Consider the following 18,780-nt stretch of genomic DNA (forward strand, 5'->3'; position numbering starts at 1 on the left):
TACCAGTGGCATAATATGTTGTTAAACTATTTTAATATAGTTTACTGCATTTTTTGGGGGATAACATCCAACATCCAAAAATTACAGTTATAACACAGGCATATAAACTCTTTTTAATACCCCTGATTTCTGTAAAACCCAATAAATGAGCAGATTTTTTTATCCTGTTTTTCCTCTATACAGTGTTGAGTTCAATAAAGAAACACAATTTTGTAAAACATTTTTCTTGTCATCTTGTCATTCTTGTAATTTTTTTACTGCAACAGACACATTTGTGAAAGTAACACCTGAATGATGTGTAATATGCTGTGACTGCATTAGTGCTTTATTTAAAAAATACAAAAGCATTTGTTCATTTGTTTATTTGTTCCATATTTTCACGGTTAACTGTATAAAAAAGAACACTGAAAAGCTGCCATGTTTTACATTAATATGGCATATGTACAAGAGAAAGAAATGTCTTTACCAAGCTAATTTTTTTTTTTTTTTTATAATTTTATTTCTAATTTTTCCCATTTTCTCCCCAATTTACACGGCCAATTACCCAACCCATTCATTAGGACTCCCCCTATCACTAGTGATACCTCAACACACCAGGAGGGTGAAGACTAACACATGCTTCCTCCGATACATGTGAAATCAGCCACCGCTTCTTTTCGAGCTGCTGCCGATGCAGCATTGCCGAGCAGCCAGCGAGCTTGGAGGAAAGCACAGCGGCTCGGCTCTGGTACATCAGCTCACAGACGCCCTGTGCTGCAGACATCACCATAGGAGTGATGTGGGGAAAGAGCGCCATCTACCCACCCGGAGGGAGCAGGGCCAATTTTGCTCCCTCTAACGCCGGCAGCTTGATGGCAAAGCTGCATGAGCTGGGGTTCGAACCGGCGACCTCCTGCTCATAGTGGCAGCGCTTTAGACCGCTGGACCACTCGGCGCCCCTTTACCAAGCTAATTTAAGTTAAAAAGTGTAATTATGAATTTACTTAATATCAAGTTTATTATGATATTCTTGCTACTATGTAGGTTTAAGCTTAATTAGTAGAAAAGAGTAGATTACATTCATAAAAAAGGCATTCATTTCTTAGAAGACATTCACTATTATTCCCTTTAATGCAGTAAATTTATGCAGTACTCTTACGACACACCACACAACCTCTCGCTCACTTCCCACAGTTTTCTGGCCAGTGCATCGTCCCGTCCGGCTGCACTGACCTCCTGCAGTCCACAGGAGGAGAAGTAACGTCCACTCAAAGGCTCCAGGCCTTCCTGAAGTGCACAGTGCAGCGTGGTCTGAGCTCCTTCCTCTGTGCTCAGGAAGAAGATCTTGGCGAACGGCAGCATCATCAGCCTCAGCCACTGGCCCATATTGCGACCAAAATCTGTATGAATCACTCCTGCCATAAGAAGACACAAGAAAAGATCACAGCTGCATGTAGCCCTGGGTACAGTGTGTTTAAAGGCCCTCTAACCCCAACTGATATGCATATGACACAAAAACTTATATGCATATGATATACTGTACCTCTGTACACTATACAGCTCTAGACAAAAATAAGAGACCACTTAAAAATTATGAGTTTCTTTGATTTTACTAAATTGAAAACCTCTGGAATATAATCAAGAGGAAGATGGATGATCACAAGCCATCAAACCAAGCTGAACTGCTTAAATTTTTGCACCAGGAGTGGCATAAGGTTATCCAAAAGTAGTGTGTAAGACTGGTGGAGGAGAACATGCCAAGATGCATGAAAACTGTAATAAAAAACAGGGTTATTCAACCAAACATTGATTTCTGAACTGTGAACTTGTTTTCTTTGCATTATTTGAGGTCTAAAAGCTCTGCATCTTTTTTGTTATTTCAGCCATTTCTCATATTCTACAAATAAATGCTCCAAATGACAATATTTTTATTTGGAATTTGGGAGAAATATTGTCCGTAGTTTATAGAATGAAACATCAAATGTTAATTTCACTCAAACATATACCTATAAATTGCAAAATCAGAAATCCGAAAATGATTCAGAAACTGAAGTGGTTTCAATTTTTTCCAGAGCTGTATAATGAAAGAGTAAAATGTTGTTCATGTTCATGATCATGTCTAAAGGATTCTGAAAAAAATTAACTGCAAAACAGTGTAAATATACAAAATGACAAAATCAATATATAATAATACAATAGATATTACAGACTGTATAAATTATAAGTAAAAAGCCCACCACACACCAGACCAGTTATAAATCTGAGGTTGTGCCTATTGTAAAACACAGTTTTAAGAGCCCTGCATGATGGCCAAAGATTCCAAAAATGAAAGGAGGCAGCCATATCATTAGGGTCACTAACCGGGATGCAGGCCCACTTAAAAAGACCATTACTAAGGGGTGACTAACCTGGATGCAGGCTGTAACAGGTGACGCCGGTCCCCTCTAGACGGTTGGCGAGCTCCCGGGTGAAGAGCACATTGCAGAGCTTGCTGTGGCAGTAGGCCTTGAAGCAGTGCCAGCTGGACTGTCCGGTTACCAGGTCCTTGTGTGTGTTGAGTGTGTTGAAGTCCACAGAGCCCAGGCGATGCAGCAGGGCCGACACGTTTACGATTCTACTCTGCCCTGATGCCTTCAGCCGGTCCAGCAGCAGCAGGGTCAACAAGAAGTGGCCCAGGTGGTTGACCCCAAATGCGATGCCAAAGCCATCCTCAGTCCTGCCTGGTCCCATCAGGCCTAGAGGTGAGCAATGAAGGGACATGGATACATGTTATGGATGAAAAAAAAAACAGATAACTAGCTTAGGTTTAATGATGTGCTCATTACACAGATATATCTTGATCCAGTCCTTTTATTAAAATGATTCACTGATTCAATGCCTGAATCCGTACAATGCCTGAATCAGTACATAAGGACCTTTTTATTATTGGGTAATGGTTTTGAATATTTATATATGTTCAGCCTACAAACGTTTAGTCCCCTCTCAAGAAGAAGTTACGAAAGCTGCGTTCCAAAGCCTAGACTGCATCCAAGGTAGGCCACATCCTCAGTAAGACTCCTTTTCAGTAGAAGTGTTTAAAACTTCTGTTTAAACTAAATTCTCCTCCTTTTTTAATAAGTGGTGTCAATCGATTCAAAAAATGAATCAGATTAATCACAACAATATTCTGTGATTAACTGTGATTACAGGGGAAGTTGGGATCAAACTTATTGGTGTAATTAACTTGCGTTAAAAAAATAATAGGCTTGTTCGACCGATCAGTGCCTGTCTTGGTTCGATGCATGTTGATTAGTTTTTTTGTCCAACTTCACTACATGACAATGATATACAGTGTTATAATTTTGCGAGTGTGAGGCGGCTGCAGACTTTACAGGCAGTTCTTGCAGTTGCTTTTTTTGAGCTCCAAGAGCAGAGAGACAGTTTGATGACAACCCATTGGCTAGAAACCCCCCTCACACACCCGTGACGCCGTTTATATTCATTCTAAAATATAAACTTTTAATATAAATCTCTCTTCAACAAAATTATTTACAATTATAATGATACTGGGATAATATCATTGTGTAATTTTATTATTGTAAGGCACTAAAATGATTTTGTATTTTATATCCTTAACATTTTCTCTCTAAATTCTTTGTAAAAATGTTTCAAAAACACAAACAAAAAAGCTTGTTTTATCAAAATAACTGATATTAATATTATTATTGTTGTTTTTATTTTTTTATAAAACGGGAAAATGCAGACCTAAATTAATAAATATTTATATAATAAATAGTAGGCCAGGTAGGTTTGAAAAATTAATACTAAATCGTTTTGATATAAGAGAATTTCCTCTCATCTAAATAATACCCAGTACTTAAGTGTCTGTAATTAAGCAATATTACACAAGAGGGAGTGCTATAACGTGTAATAATGGCACTGCTGTGTTGTGGTTGTAGGCACAACCTCAAGTGTATTATTGCGATTATACAACAATCCCATTATCACTTTTTATTAAAAGATTCTGAGGAGGCAAAAATACGATCTGTTCGGTTATGAACACTCCGCGAGTTAAAATAGTTCCATTGCTGTTCTGTTTGTAGCTGCACTGTTTAGCTTGTATGGTTGCTAGGTTACCTGTATGTGGCGGAGTAATACATGGAGAGCTTTGGTTACAGGGCATTATCGGCTGATAACGGCACTCATAGTACGCCTCTCAGCCAATCAAATTGCAGGGTCGGAACTAACTCGCAATAATGCATTATTATTGCTTAATTATAATATGGACAGAGCAACACATTTCAGATATAAATGTAAATAAATATGTATTAAAAGTGTATTGTACAGAGGCTTTGAACTACTCTGCGCACTTCTGCCCAGGTGTCAGTTTATATTACAAATTAAAAGTCACCTGCATTGTTGATGAGCAGGTCAAGTCTGGGTTCAGTCTTCAGAAAGGTCTCGGCGAAAGTGCGCACAGACTTCAGACTGGCCAGGTCCAGAGGCATGAACAGCACCGCCGTGTTCCCGCTCTCCTGTGAGAGCACGGGTTTATTAGTGTAGTCACAGTGGAGATCCTGAAATAAATAAGTGAGAAATAATTAACAGGATTTTACCCTCCTGATGTCGAACACCGCAGCCTCGGCTTTCTGTTTGTTTCTGCAGGCGAGAATCACCCGGGCTCCTCGTTTAGCCAAATCCAGAGCTGTGGCCTTCCCGATGCCAGTGTTACTTCCTGTAAAAAAAAAAAACAGTTTTATATGTTAAAGAGCAAACACTGCTGTAATATCACCGCTAACAGGGTATTTCTTTAACTGTAGACCTTCTCCAGGGTCCGAATTTAACGTTACCTGTGACTATCGCTGTTTTCCCCTGCAGCGTCGCTTTGCTCCTGCACCTGGATCTACTGAACACGCCGTAGTAAATCACTACATACGCAGTGACAGCGCCCGCTAACACCATTAACAGAGCCGACATTCTAATACTGTCTTATTTATTATAAACCAGACGGGTAAAATAAGTTTCTAAAGTTTGAAGCAATTCGCTTTCAAACTAATTCAGCAAGTGTGGACTTTTATTATTTGTTGTGTACGACGTCAACAACTCACTTCCGGTGTTCTGACGAGTTATGCTACCCTGTGAAACCGTGCTACCCAGAGACCCGTAGACATGAGCTCGTTTGACTAACCGTTTGTAATTTTCACGTTTATTTTAGTGTTTAGGGATGGTTTGTGAACAAACAGGTCAATATAAAATCTAAAATAAAAAATGTTAATCACATGCTTCCAAAACAAATAGACATAAAACAAGTTACTTATTTAATTTAATTTAATTGGATTTAATGTTAATATAGATTTTATATTATAATATTAGAGTCTTTCTTTGTGTGCATTGCTGATAGAAAACGGCATTTTTTTTAAACTGTTACATATTTCAGGTCTAGAAGGCATATTTAAAGGTAAAAATACCAGAAAAATATTTAAAAATCCTCCAAGCAGACGTCTCGATAGGATAAATATAAATAATTATATCAGCCTAAATTAAGGGAATAGATGTGATAGGACCCGTTTTTTATTTTTCATGGTTTCTTATTATTACTTTAATGATTTATTAATAATTTAATAATAAAGTGCTACGTGCATGTTTGTAACACTCCGACAAATAAAGACAGGAGGATCCGGTTTTTTAATACAGCCAAGTAAAACAGAATTACCATTAAAAATATATAAAAACATAAAAAGTGTGGGTTTGCGCATGTGCACTGATGGTAGACACATATCGATGGGTAGCACAACTCGACAGAACACCGGGCTTCTATTTTACACGTAGTTCTATGACAACACCGCGCTCCGCCACACGAGGTCACTGTTATACTTGTTTTTGACGTTAATGCATGTTCTAACTTTTGATCTAACATGTTCTAACTTTTGTTCTAACATGTTCTAACTTTTCATGCATTATATATTATATAAAAAAGTCTCCTTTATTTCCCCATACAACAAATTAAAACATCTAAAATTATTATTATGTCTGTATATAAATAATATTTTAATTAAAATAAGCAGGCTACTGTTGAAGACAGCCCAATAATATTTAAAAAATTTAAATGAAATGTTCTTTTTAGTAGAACCAGGAGTTTAGTACCAGCACCTACAGTCAAAAGTTTTTTTACTCAGTGTTTGTCTTTATTTCTTTATATATTTGTTTTCCTACATGTAGTATGTAGTTAATGTAGTAAATGTAGTAAAATCACTGAGAAACCAAGAAGTATTAGATCTAAATGTGGGAAGTTAGAAGAATCTATAGTATAAAACATATTCTGGTTTGTTAAATATGGTTTTTGTATAGCTTTAATGTCTTCAATATGAAATTTACAATAAATAGAAAATGTCCAAACTTGTGATTTGTACTAAAAGTTACTTTTAATTTTTGACGATTCAATAATTTTTTTAAAATTATTAATTTAAAAAACAACACTTTGAATGTATGTAGCAGATCCCCTCTATTATAGCTTTTAACAAACGTTGTTATAACATTTCTGTAAGACTACATTATCTAAATTAATTTATTGTCTAACTATAGGCTAAAATGAGACTCAACCACAACATAAATACAATAATAAATTATTTAAATTCGAAATTAAAAGATACATACATTCTAATTTATATAATATACACATTCTATAATATGATATTATCTTATGCTATTTTATCCATAGAGCTCTCAAAAACGAAAATGAAAATTCATAACCACTAATGCCTGGTGTCTGCTTGAGTGGACAGTTACATTTTTACTCCTACAATAATGTATATTGATGACGGACCAATTTCCTCACAACAATAAATAAAATACTGAATTAATCATTGGTTTTAACAAGCCTTCAAATGAGTAAAATTGACTTTTGTTACTGTTTTACATAATAATATATATTATGTTGACTTATGTGTTGTGCTACATTTAAAATAAGTCTGAAATAATGTAATATTATGATTTTGTGATAGTAGTAATGTTCATCATCAGCCCACACACTTACTACAACCAACCACCACTCACATACATGTATATACAGCTCTGGAATAAAATAAGAGACCAATTATAAATGATGAGTTTCTTTGATTTTACCAAATTGGAAACCTCTGGAATATAATCAAGAGGAAGGTGTATGATCACAAGCATGAAGGAGTGCAATGAAGTTATCCAAAAGCAGTATGTAAGACTGGTGGAGGAGAACCAGGTTCATTAAAAACCAGGGTTATTTCACCAAATATTGATTTCTGAACTCTTAAATCTTTATGAATATGAACTTGTTTTCTTTGCATTATTTGAGGTCTTTAAGCTCTGCATCTTTTTTGTTTTTTTCTCATTTCTCATTTTCTGCAAATAAATGCTCTAAATGACAATATTTATATTTGTAATTTGGGAGAACTGTTCTCTGTAGTTCATAGAATAAAACAACAATGTTAATTTTACTCAAACATATTCCTATAAATAGCAAAATCAGAGAAACTGATTTAGAAACTGAAGTGGTCTCTTATTTTTTTTCCAGAGCTGTATATAAAGATGATTTGACTTGATTTGAGCTAAAAAATAAATATATGGTTTATATAAATACTCTGGTTTGTTCATTTCGACCTCTGACTCTATAGGTGGAATTAGATGTTAATTATCATTAAGCACATCGTTGGCCGGCCACCTTTTTTAATTTTTAATTGTCCCAAATTCTACCTTAGCCCCCCTATTCATAAATCTCTAGTGATGACCCTGGTAAGAATCAATCAATTACACAACATTCCAACATGACAAGATACAAATCCACCCTTATTCAGATTTATTTTTTGCTTCTTTTTTTTTTAAATCCACACTTGCTTACAGGTTGATGTTGGGTTAAGACAGGGTTTTGTAGTTTATGTATCTTTCTCTAACTTTGCAAAATTAGTTACAAACATCAATTTGTTCATATTTATTTTTTCTTTAACAGCTTTTCAAACAAAAAGAAAGCATTCCACGCACTCTCACACAGCACAGCGATTTTTTGTTGGTACCCTTTATTGATCGCTTTTTGCACAAATCGCACTGTGACAATGATAAGGAGCAAAGCCTGAGTCACATCACTGCCCCGTTCACAGCCTCTGCCTGCTGGGGGCTCTCTCGCTCCCTCCTTTCTTTTGTTGTGGGGGGAAACGAGGAGAGAAAAGTGCTGTAAACAATTGCTGTGTAGCACCAGATCTTCAGCCTGTGCCATGAGGAGTCTAACTGGGCTGGCCACAGTTGTAGTGGATGGGTGGAGGAGAGGAGCTGGAAGAGGATGAGGAGGTGGAGGTGGAGGAGGGAGGGAGGGAGGAGGAGAAGAAGGAGGAGGAGGAGGAGGAGGAGCGGTCCTTACTGCTGCACTCGGCGGAGAGACTGCACCTGGAAGGTCTGAGCGTGGGAGCCCCACTCCCTGTAGTGTTTGTACTCTCCGCCGTGGCGGTCACACTCCAGGATGTACTGGTATCCACGATAGCCAGGGTACTGGTAGCAAACCCAGCTGAATAACAGAGGAAGAAATGGAAGAGAAGAGGTCAATAACATCATAGTTTTGGTCTAGAAGCAATGGGGCCTTTGTTTTGGCCCCAACTTTCTCAAAGTGCTCATATGTATGGTGTTAATCTCAACATTAATATCTGTGTAAAATATCCCATACTGTATTCACAATCTTTGTCTGTGTATCAATACAAATACAGTGCAGGATCTTTGTAAAACAAAAGCTCACTGTCTTAAACTGTGTTAAACTGTTTTGTCAGTTGTATTTTGGTAGTTGCATTGAGTTGTTTCATGATACTCACGCCCCACTTTGAACCTGCATGGATCCAAGCTCGTTGTTGGGCCAGCCCATGGCCTGAAGTGAGGGGTAGTCATCGCACATTTCCCACTGCCGCCCAATGAAATTCTCCCGCTCAAACACGGTAATCTTAGACTCCTTATGGTTCTGCACAGATCAACACAAACCCAGTCAGCTCACTGTTGTCTGCAACCTTTCGAGCTGCTTTGGAGGGATAAGTAGCAGTGTCATTAAAGATTAAACATTGAAAATACAGCTATGGAAAAAAATTAAGTGACCACTTCAGCTCTGAATCAGTTTATCTGATTTTGCTATTTATAGGTATTTGTTTGAGTAAAATGAAATGAATTGTTGCTTTATTCTATAAACTACAGACAACATTTCTCCCAAATTCCAAATAAAAATATTGTCATTCAAAGAATTTATTTGCAGAAAATGAGAAACGACTGAAATAACAAAAAAGATACAGAGCTTACAGACCTTAAATAATGCAAATAAAACAAGTTCATATTCATAAAGTATTGAAAGTTAAGAGATATTAGTATTAGGTGGAATAACCCTGGTTTTTAATCATAGTTTTCATGCATCTTGGCATGTTCTTCTCCACCAGTCTTTCACACTGCTTGTGGATAACTTTATGCCACTCCTGGTGCAGCTTGGTTTGATGGCTTGTAATTATTTATCTTCCTCTTGATTATATTCCAGAAGTTTCAATTAGGTAAAATCAAAGAAACTCATCATTTATTGTCTTTGTTTATCAGGATGTGCAATAGAAACTCAGACTCACAGCACAGCAGACTGGGCGGAAGGACATCAGCCTCTCGATATGGTAAGCATTGCTGCCACTCCACGATTCCCAGCGAGGGTAGTCTCCTCTCTCCAGGATAAACTGCTGCCCACAGTAGCTGGAGTGCTCATAACCAACCCAGCTGCCCAAACACACAAGTTCACTTAGGTCAGGATTCTTAAAAAAAAGTGTTTTTTTAAATGCTAAAAAACATCAATGTAATATAAAGAAATAATTTTGCGATTATATTGTATTGGATCATTGAAAGGCCTGGTTTTGTATATTATCTAAATCCACATAGCACTTATCTAGACCATCTTTATTACTGTAAACATGCTGACAAACATACTGATTTATAGGCTATACTGTATATTTTGAAGCTCTAATATGACTACATATTGGTGTCAGAAGGCATGACTTACGCTCCACACTCCACCTTCAGGGAGCGGATATTATCCACTCCACACTCCATGATGTTCTGGCAGGATGAGGTGAACTCCATGCGCTTGCCCTGGAAGTTCTCCTGGTCATATACTGTGATCTACATGTGGAAACATGGCAGCAGGTTTTAAGAAGTTTGAGTACATTGGATTGGATCGGTCATTGCAATTTGTTCTTTATGCATTATGTATGTTTGTGCCTCTTGCCCACTCACCTTCCATGGTCCCATTGGCATGGGATTAGTCAAAGCCATTCTTGCAATTTTCTTAGTGCTGCTTGACCTGAAAAACACACAAGAGCACAGAAGAGTATACTATATACTATATATATACTGTATATTTAAAGAGAACTGCTATGCATTGATGCATTCAGATGTCACAAGTCCCGAAGTTCCAAAGAATATAAAGATATAAAGCAAAAGCATGTATTTACTATATTGCCCCAATCTTTTATCCCATATTAGTGTTGATCCTTCAGTCTACATTTTACAAAAGTCATTAACATTTTTTTCTATTTTAATCTAAATCATGCATTTTGTAGGTCTTAATGAAATAATAAAAATAATAAAAATAGTTGGTGCATGTAATGTAATAATGTGCATTATAATTAATCAGCTGGGTTTTTTTGTTTTTGTTCTTGGCAGATTGCATATCTAAAGTTTTGCTATAATACTTCTATTCTTGAGATGCATTGAGTTGCATTGTTTTGCATGTAGGTAAAGTGTCCATACATGTCTCTCAAATATTAAAAATATTAAAAGTGTCCATGCATGTCTGCCTGTTCTGTTCTGTTTGTTTTGGGCCACTGTGTTGTGCAGATTTTTGCAGATCAGCGGAAAAAAAGAGCTAAAAGGAAAGCGGCTGAAAGGACCGAGATGCATGGCTTACCTGACCTACCCAACAAATAGCTGTGTGCGTTCAGGGGGGCTCCACACAACGGTCTCCTGACCTCTTGCTGAGGGCTCTATTTATACATGGCTTGGGTGAATAGGGAGCTAGGCCACAGGCTGGGCAGCAGTCAGCACTTTGCTCCAGGCCTCATTGTTCGTTCCTGAGCCACTGGCTTTACCCAGTCCACAATACCAACTGTAAGGAGGGCACGGTGCCCACTGCGTGCTGGCACCAGGCTGCGTGCCAGGCTGACGGCTTCCATACATACTTTTTTTTTTACACATGACGGGTTTCTGGTGGTGGTCAGGCGAAAAACACACGGATGGGGGCGATGCTAACTAGATAGCAACTGCCAGACTTTCCTCCTTCAGAGTGTTTTAAGTAAATCTAAATCTAAAAAAATTAGAGCATAGAAATAAAAATAAAAAATCAATATAAATACATTTGATATAAAGTATAGTCTACTTTAACAAAGCCTCTAACAAGAACATACTATACAACCAAACCACAGAGCACTGGTTCACAGAGCAGCGGGCCGGTGCTCACAGCTCTCTAACCTCACACACGACTAGTGCCTCAACTGACCTCCAGCCTTTACATACCGGTACTCACACACATGCACACATGCATGCACACACACACACACACATAGACCCTTACGTGTGCAGCTATTCAACATCCATGTCCTGCCCACTCCTTTGACTGTATGCAAAGCAGGCAGCTGGACGGGGCTAGGTGGAACATGAGGAGGAGTCTGACTAGGTGAAAGAAAAGTGAGATGCAAATAATTCCTTTAAATCTAAAGATGATTCATTTGGACAGTTAATTGATCATGAAGGGTAAGTGGCATCCGTATATTTTTATTATTATCATTATTATTAATCATATATTAGACAGTTTTGAAAGTGTCAAATGTGTTGAAAGTGTCAAATCGTGTTTTAAGTGAGCATATTTTAATGCAGTTTAGGCTTAAAGTTGCTAACTTTTACTATATAGTGCTACTTTTACTATATGGTATATATAGGTGGATGCTTGCTACATTAGGCCAACTCATTACGGTAATACTATTCAGGCTTGACGTTCCTGTTTTGCACAAGATCATAGAAAGTGAACTCATCAAAACAGCTGCAGGTATTTTCAAGTCCACCAACATACACACAACAACAACAACACTGAAGCATCCCACTGAGCTGAGCCCAGTGGAGTGAACTGTGACTAGCCTACTGAGGTCAGCACATTGCTATCAGTGCTACAGTGAGAGAGAGAGAGAGAGAGAGAGAGAGAGAAAGAGAGAGAGAGAGAACGAGATAGAGAGAGAGAGAAATGGAGGGAGGCTTTCTGCTGATGGAGGTGGGTGTCCAGCAGAGTTGTGGAACAAAGCGACCAGCAGAGTCAGCAAGGCCACAGAGATAAGCTCGCTCTCCACGCCCTCCCCAAATTCCCATCACTTTTATCCAATAGCATGGCAGCGTGCAGGCCTAATAGCTCAGCTGGGATATATATGTATATATAGAAGCCTTCCAAAGGCCGGACCAGCCACTTCATTTGGGCCTTGCCATCTTTTCCTCTGCCAGCACTCCTCATACATTCCATTGCTCTGTGCCTGACTGCAGCATTTTGGTGAGATTCAGGATGTGGGTGGGTGGGAGGGTAAGTGGGTGGATGGATGGATGGATGGATGGATGGATGGATGGGAGATTCTGAGGGAAGGGACCAAATTAAAGCACAAAGAGGACACCCCTTCATGACATGAGACGCATACTGTATAAGACATGGGATTAACTGTGTTTGGACTGTAGTATTCAGGATGAGGTTTCTTCCTACGCTCCTTTGGGCTGATCATTTGGAGGAGAAAACTTATATGGCTTGTTTGAAGCTTATATGGCAATGTGTTGTTTTGTTGCACAGGCATAAGGGAAACAGAGGACTGATAATGGAAAATGCGTTAAATAAATTCAGGGAAAAGCTGTTATATGCTAACCCACTGTTGTATCTAAGGTTTTCCAAATATATTTATTTCACATTGTTTGTAGTTTTGATTGGTGGTTTAACGTGGCCAAGCAAAGCCAATTGGTGGCCTAATGTGGTCTAATAATGCCAAACATTTGGTAATTCAGATGCAAGATAATTTCTTCATCTTCTATTGCTCATATTGCTATATGCTAATACTATGTTCAAATACTGGGACAAGCCGCTTACTTGGAGAGCACAACTCGTCATGATCTCTCTGGGTAACTAGATGGTGCTCTCTCCCATCATTCAAATTGTGATGCTGGCCTGCACAGTCGTCTGTTGGCTGATGTATCAGAGCTAAAAAAAATATATATATAGACTTTGAAGTATCGTAGGAGGTATGTATCAGTTCATACCTTCCTCGAAGGGGGGGGAGGGGGTTGTGGGGGAGGGGGTTGTAGTTATAGGAGAGTGATAGGAGTGCTAGTTAGTGGGTACAGAAGGAGATAGGAGAAAAAAAATAAAGATATATATGTATATGAACTTATGTGCAATTTTACCTAATGATTTTACTAAACTTTATCTTGTGTTGGATTATGTGATTTACTGTAATGTTTTATTTAAATGTGTCCAAATTGGGTCTGAATCTGTGTTTTGGTGGGCTCTGAGTGTGTGTCCACAGGGAGATAGTTTGTTAATAGATTTTTCCAGTGATTAACGTTATTTTTTTGTTTTCCAGTTCATGAGGATGATTTTTTTGGCGATGACTAGCGACATCAAGATTATTCTATTGTTTTCTGGTGTTATATTAGTGGTTGATGAGAGTTGGTGTTGAGTGAATTTGGGTGGTTAAGGCATGAGATAGGAGGGTGATATGTTTAACCTTTTAATCTCACTCTCTCTCTGTGTCTATGCTTGCAGCTTCAGCCATGTCTCATACTGCTGTGCAGGGTAGTGTCGGGAGCCATTCTGCCATGGGGATGAGCAGCCACAAAGTAGGTCCAAACTTTTGTGGAAGAATGATTTCCCTCTGTTTACTTCAAAACCCCATTACCACTGGATTGCACCATGTTTCATTAATTCTGATCACTCTCCTGTGTGTGAGCAGATATGTCTGTTCGAGTGCGAGAACTTCCAAGGTCGCAGGATGGAGATAAGCGGGGAGTGTCGCAATATCTGTGAGAAGGGCCTCTGTCGCGTCCGCTCCATCAGAGTGGAATGTGGACCGTATGTGTTTAGTAACTGATATACATAAACACTATAAGACAACTAGGCTGTAGCTTTCCTGCAGCGACTCCTCCTTATACAGTGATATATTTATATTAGTACCCTTATCTTCAGTGTTTTATGTGTAAACATGTATTGTGTTTTTCTGTTCATCCATAGCTGGGTGGGTTATGAGCAGCAGAACATGTGCGGTGAGATGTTTATTTTGGAGAGAGGAGAGTACCCTCGCTGGGACACCTGGTCCAACAGCTACCGCTGCGATTGCTTCATGTCCGTCAGGCCAATTCGCATGGTGGGTGAAAGAGAATGAGCGGGTGATGCTTTAGCACATTATTAGATTAGGAAATTAGTGCTATTGTTTAATTTATCACCACATTTTGTTAATTAGTTACTTAGTAATTTAGCTAGCTAGCCAGTTATGGTTATTTAGCTTGTTAGCTAGCAAGCTAGCTAGCTAGTTAGCTATCTAGCTAGTTAGTTAGTTAGTTAGTTAGTTAGTTAGTTAGACACCCAAAATTGCCTTGTAGTTGTACATTTCTGTCTAAAAGCATTTTCACAAAATCAAAATGACAAAATGTATTTAGATTGATTTTTGGGCAAACATTAACGTTACCATGATTTCAGCTTTAGTTTTAGAGTAAAGTTATTTAACAAAGTTGAATCAATAAAGTAAAAACTATCACTCTTACCAAAAATGTTCAATAGTAGATTCTTATTAGCAGAGATCCAAAATGTAAACATACTCCCCATCATTGTATTTCAAAATATACAGTTCTCCTTCTGATTTAAACTAACTAAAGCTGGCCTTTTCTTTTTACTTGAATTTGCCACCTCTTCTAACAATAGCTGGAAAGGGTTTTTGCCTTTGTTTTGTAAAGTTTGTCCTATCTTGCTTGAGTTTATCTAGGCTATGGCCTCCTAAGTATTAGAGCCAGAGTATAGATAACTGTTATAATCCTCATTTATGAATATTTCTTACTATTTCTTAGGCTTTTAGGAAGTGTAAATAGAGCTCTGAACTGCTCCTGATGGACACTTTTTACACTTACTTTTCAAATCTAATCTAGAAAGTCTAGATTAGAAGAAATCTAGCAGTATCTAAATTGAAAAAGCATGTCATTGTCCAATGAAAAACTAACATGTATCTCCAAAACAGTTCCTTTATAAGAGAGAAATAAAACCTTCCTAATGGAAGTCAATGTAAAAAGTGTTAATTTAGAGTACTTTTGGAGTATGTCTTCTGGTCTATTCATTAAGAAATTTTGGCACAATTTAAGGGACAGCTTTTGTGTTCAAATAAGTAGTAAACTAAACATCTAAAAAAAAATGGAGATTCTTGTTTTTCATTGGGCTGATGTGGTTGTCTTTGATGTCTTTTCTGACTTTACTTTTCATGTACCATGGCTACAGCTCTGGAAAAATAAGAGACCACATAAAATTGATGAGTTTCTTTGATTTTACCAAATAGAGATCTCTGGAATGTAATCAAGAGGATAATTATCACAAGCCATCAAACCAAGCTGAACTGCTTAAATTATTGCACCAGGAGTGGCATAAATTTATCCAAAAGTAGTGTGTAAGACTGGTGGAGGAGACCATGCCAAGATGCATGAAAACTGTAATTAAAAACCAGGGTTATTCCACCTAATATTGATTTTTAAATGTTAAATGTTTATGAATATGACCTTGTTTTCTTTGCATTATTTAAGGTCTGAAAGCTCAGCATCTTTTTTGGTATTTCAGCCATTTCCATTTGCTCTAAATGACAATACTTTTAGGTAGAATTTGGGAGAAATGTTGTTTGTAGTTCATAGAATAAAACAACAATGTTCATTTTACTCAAACATATATAAATAGCAAAATCAAAGAAACTGATTCAGAAACTGAAGTAGTCTCTTAACGTTTCTTTCAGAGCTGTATATGGTAAATTTGCTATATAATGGTGTTTTAAGCAAAGTGAACGTGACATTGTTTTAAGATTGATCAATGATAGGAACTTTTAAACTCTTTAAATCTTTTAAAAACTTATCACATACAGGTAAGGTTAAATAATTATCTGATCATATACATTATGTATAATTTTAATAAAAATGACTTCAGGTCTTTTTCACTGTCCTTGTAGGACCCACAAGATCATAAGATCTGTCTATTTGAGTGTATGAACTTTGACGGCCGTAAGATGGAGGTCTGCGATGAAGACATCCCCAGCCTGTGGTCTTATGGCTTCCAAGACAGAGTAGCTAGCATTCAAGTCACCGGCGGAACGTGAGTCACTGTCTGTATCATGTAAATAAGCAATGACCACTGTGAATAATAAGCTACAGTATATATCATCGTACAGAGTTCTTTTTCATGAATGCACTTCCAAATGGAATTTTATTCTATGTAGGTGGGTTGGGTACCAGTATCCCGGCTATCGAGGATACCAGTACCTGTTCGAGTTTGGCCCCTTCAAGCACTGGAACGATTGGGGTGCCAACCACCCCCAGATCCAGTCTCTCCGTCGAGTGAGGGACATGCAGACACATCGCCGAGGCTGCTTTGATATGATTGCATAATGGACACGGCAGGGACTGACGTATGGCGCAAGAAGAGGCTCTGTGTGAACAAATCATCTCAATTCATCTCTTGGCATCTGCAGAGCCATTCAGAACAGAGCGCGGCTACTGTGGCAGACAGCTCTATTAGATTACAAAGGAATATAACATGTTATGGAGCAATGGGCCACAGTGTTGCTTCTGGTTGCTGATGACCTGCAGTTCCTTAGGGAAGAAGAGAGTGGGAAAAATAATTAGTGGCATATTCTGTTCAAACTCCTAGATAACAACTGGGGCAAATTGATCATGTGATGGATCATGTAAGGATCATGTAAAGACTGCTTTTTATTAGTTTTGTTGACTTGTTTTCACTTCTGAAACCCCTCTTATATTATTATTATTATTTTATTTATACATCTACACTCATATATGTTGATTAGGTATATAAAAATGGAATTACGATATTGATTTATTGTATCTTCTTTAGAATCTTTCCCCAGCAATCTATCCAATGAACTTCAACAAAAGTCCAAACCTCCTATTCATCTGGCTGCTTAAACAATACAAGGCCTGTACTGTAGGCAAAAGACAAAAGGGGGTGCTGTTTGCGCTGTTCACTAGCAAGCTCCCTATGTTCATATACTGTATATCTCCACCACCTCACTGAGCATCTGACAGGTATGCTATTGGTATGAGCAGAATCGTGGCTTGGAGTTTTGGGAAGGGCCCCTGACATGGCAGGCTTTGCTCAGGCGAGGATTATCTTTTCCTCTCCTTTCTTGTAGACAGGCTTTAGGACCCCATTGTCTCTGCTGATGAGGAGACATGTTGTGGTCCTGCTGTACCTGTTTCTTTCTCAGGGATGCTGGCATCTGGAAAATATCTTTCCTACAAATATAAATAAATATTTCAAAGTAATTCTGTTGTTTGTATTACACTGCATGCTTTTGTCTTATTTTATCGGCTATGTTTTATATTTTCCGTCTACAATATAATGGAGCAATTTTGGAATTGTATTTACTTATTAATCTACTAAGCATCCACTTAACATATTCATGTACTAACTGTCATACTGATCTACTAAACTATTATAAGATGCTGTAAATTCTGTAGCTAGTACAGTATGTTTGAGGATTGAGATAAAAGTCAATCTTAACCAGACTATGTGGGAGGTGATTGGAGGTGGAGGGTACCTCATCTGTGTAATGAACACACATACACTCTAGTGAGCAAACTCACAGTGGTACAGTTATCACATTCACCCAGACGATCAAACCCAAAACCCAGTATCAAACCCAAAACCCAGTGCTCTAATCACAAAGCCACCACCGCCCCTGAATAAAGCAATCACAAATCACTGCCAAGACTCAGGATCAAACCAGGGAAGTTTAGGCTTTTAAATCAAGCTGAGCTGTCTTGGCTTCTAAAAATATCCGTCTATCAGCATAAGTTTTTAATACTCAACATCTTCTTTTTGGGATACTTTTAGTAAAATTTAAAGAGGTACAAGGAACATCAAAGCAACACAGATGCTGAAACAACCCTCCTGTTATATTCATTTGTCAGCAAAAGCAATGGTGTTTCCAAGTCAATTTGACCCGGTGCATTCTTACTTATCCAAAGGGTGTCTGAAAAAAAAAAAAAAGAAGCATAACAAGCAGTGTGAATATTTAATTACTAACTCCATTGCTAGTAATTCTATCAATATTTAGTGCAATGGTGTTCCTTCCTTTCTTTTATTTCTTAATTTAACTATTTATTTTTTTATTTATATATTTTTTCTTTTATATGTCAATAAAGGGGAGTATTCTTTACCTTAAATCTTAGCAAACAAGACCCCAGTCAAGAACTGTGCATATGACAACAGAACTTCTTTTTCCCACACATAAATAGATTATATATATATAGATATAAATGGATATTTTTACATTATAAATCAAAATAAACAAGTCTACTACTATCAAGTCTACTACTTACTATCTTGTATAGCATTATTAAAAAAGTTATGTACGTTTATCATACACACAGACAAATATTGAACTATACACGTTATTACATACACACAGACAGATCACCAAAACAACTTCTCATTTTTTCATTTTTGATTGTTTTTGGTTTAGCATTTCCCCCAAAAAAATTTCATAATTTTCAGTGTTATTTTGTATA

The 18,780-nt window shown here is 37.6% G+C and overlaps 3 protein-coding genes across 4 annotated transcripts; 1 reads left to right on the forward strand and 2 right to left on the reverse strand.

Moving 5' to 3' along the window:
• Positions 1 to 474: 474 nt before the first annotated feature.
• Positions 475 to 5,061, reverse strand: dhrs13a.3 (dehydrogenase/reductase (SDR family) member 13a, duplicate 3). Its single transcript, XM_022683158.2, has 5 exons — positions 4,809 to 5,061; positions 4,575 to 4,693; positions 4,370 to 4,493; positions 2,388 to 2,714; positions 475 to 1,394 (listed from the first exon to the last, which is right to left on the reverse strand). The coding sequence occupies exons 1-5, from the start codon at positions 4,933 to 4,935 to the stop codon at positions 1,135 to 1,137; spliced, it is 957 nt and encodes a 318-aa protein (XP_022538879.2). The 5' UTR covers positions 4,936 to 5,061; the 3' UTR covers positions 475 to 1,134.
• A 2,923-nt stretch (positions 5,062 to 7,984) lies between these two features.
• On the reverse strand, positions 7,985 to 10,980 carry cryba1a (crystallin, beta A1a). 2 transcript variants are annotated; one of them, XM_015602259.3, is made up of 6 exons: positions 10,895 to 10,980; positions 10,222 to 10,288; positions 9,989 to 10,107; positions 9,567 to 9,708; positions 8,784 to 8,926; positions 7,985 to 8,485 (listed from the first exon to the last, which is right to left on the reverse strand). In XM_015602259.3, exons 2-6 carry the CDS (start codon positions 10,258 to 10,260, stop codon positions 8,338 to 8,340), a joined length of 591 nt encoding a protein of 196 aa, XP_015457745.1. In that variant the 5' UTR covers positions 10,261 to 10,288; positions 10,895 to 10,980; the 3' UTR covers positions 7,985 to 8,337. The 2 variants fall into 2 exon arrangements, with proteins under 2 accessions (XP_015457745.1, XP_022538940.1); XM_022683219.2 differs by having other exon boundaries at positions 10,904 to 10,978.
• A 1,522-nt stretch (positions 10,981 to 12,502) lies between these two features.
• Positions 12,503 to 16,732, forward strand: crybb1l3 (crystallin, beta B1, like 3). The gene is given in 6 exon segments (NM_001320208.2): positions 12,503 to 12,517; positions 13,772 to 13,845; positions 13,959 to 14,077; positions 14,237 to 14,369; positions 16,200 to 16,342; positions 16,467 to 16,732. Coding segments are annotated over 5 exon segments (630 nt in total). The 5' UTR covers positions 12,503 to 12,517; positions 13,772 to 13,779; the 3' UTR covers positions 16,636 to 16,732.
• Positions 16,733 to 18,780: the final 2,048 nt, after the last annotated feature.

Source organism: Astyanax mexicanus, chromosome 18 (assembly GCF_023375975.1).
Source record: "Astyanax mexicanus isolate ESR-SI-001 chromosome 18, AstMex3_surface, whole genome shotgun sequence".
Taxonomy (NCBI): Eukaryota; Metazoa; Chordata; class Actinopteri; order Characiformes; family Acestrorhamphidae; genus Astyanax; species Astyanax mexicanus.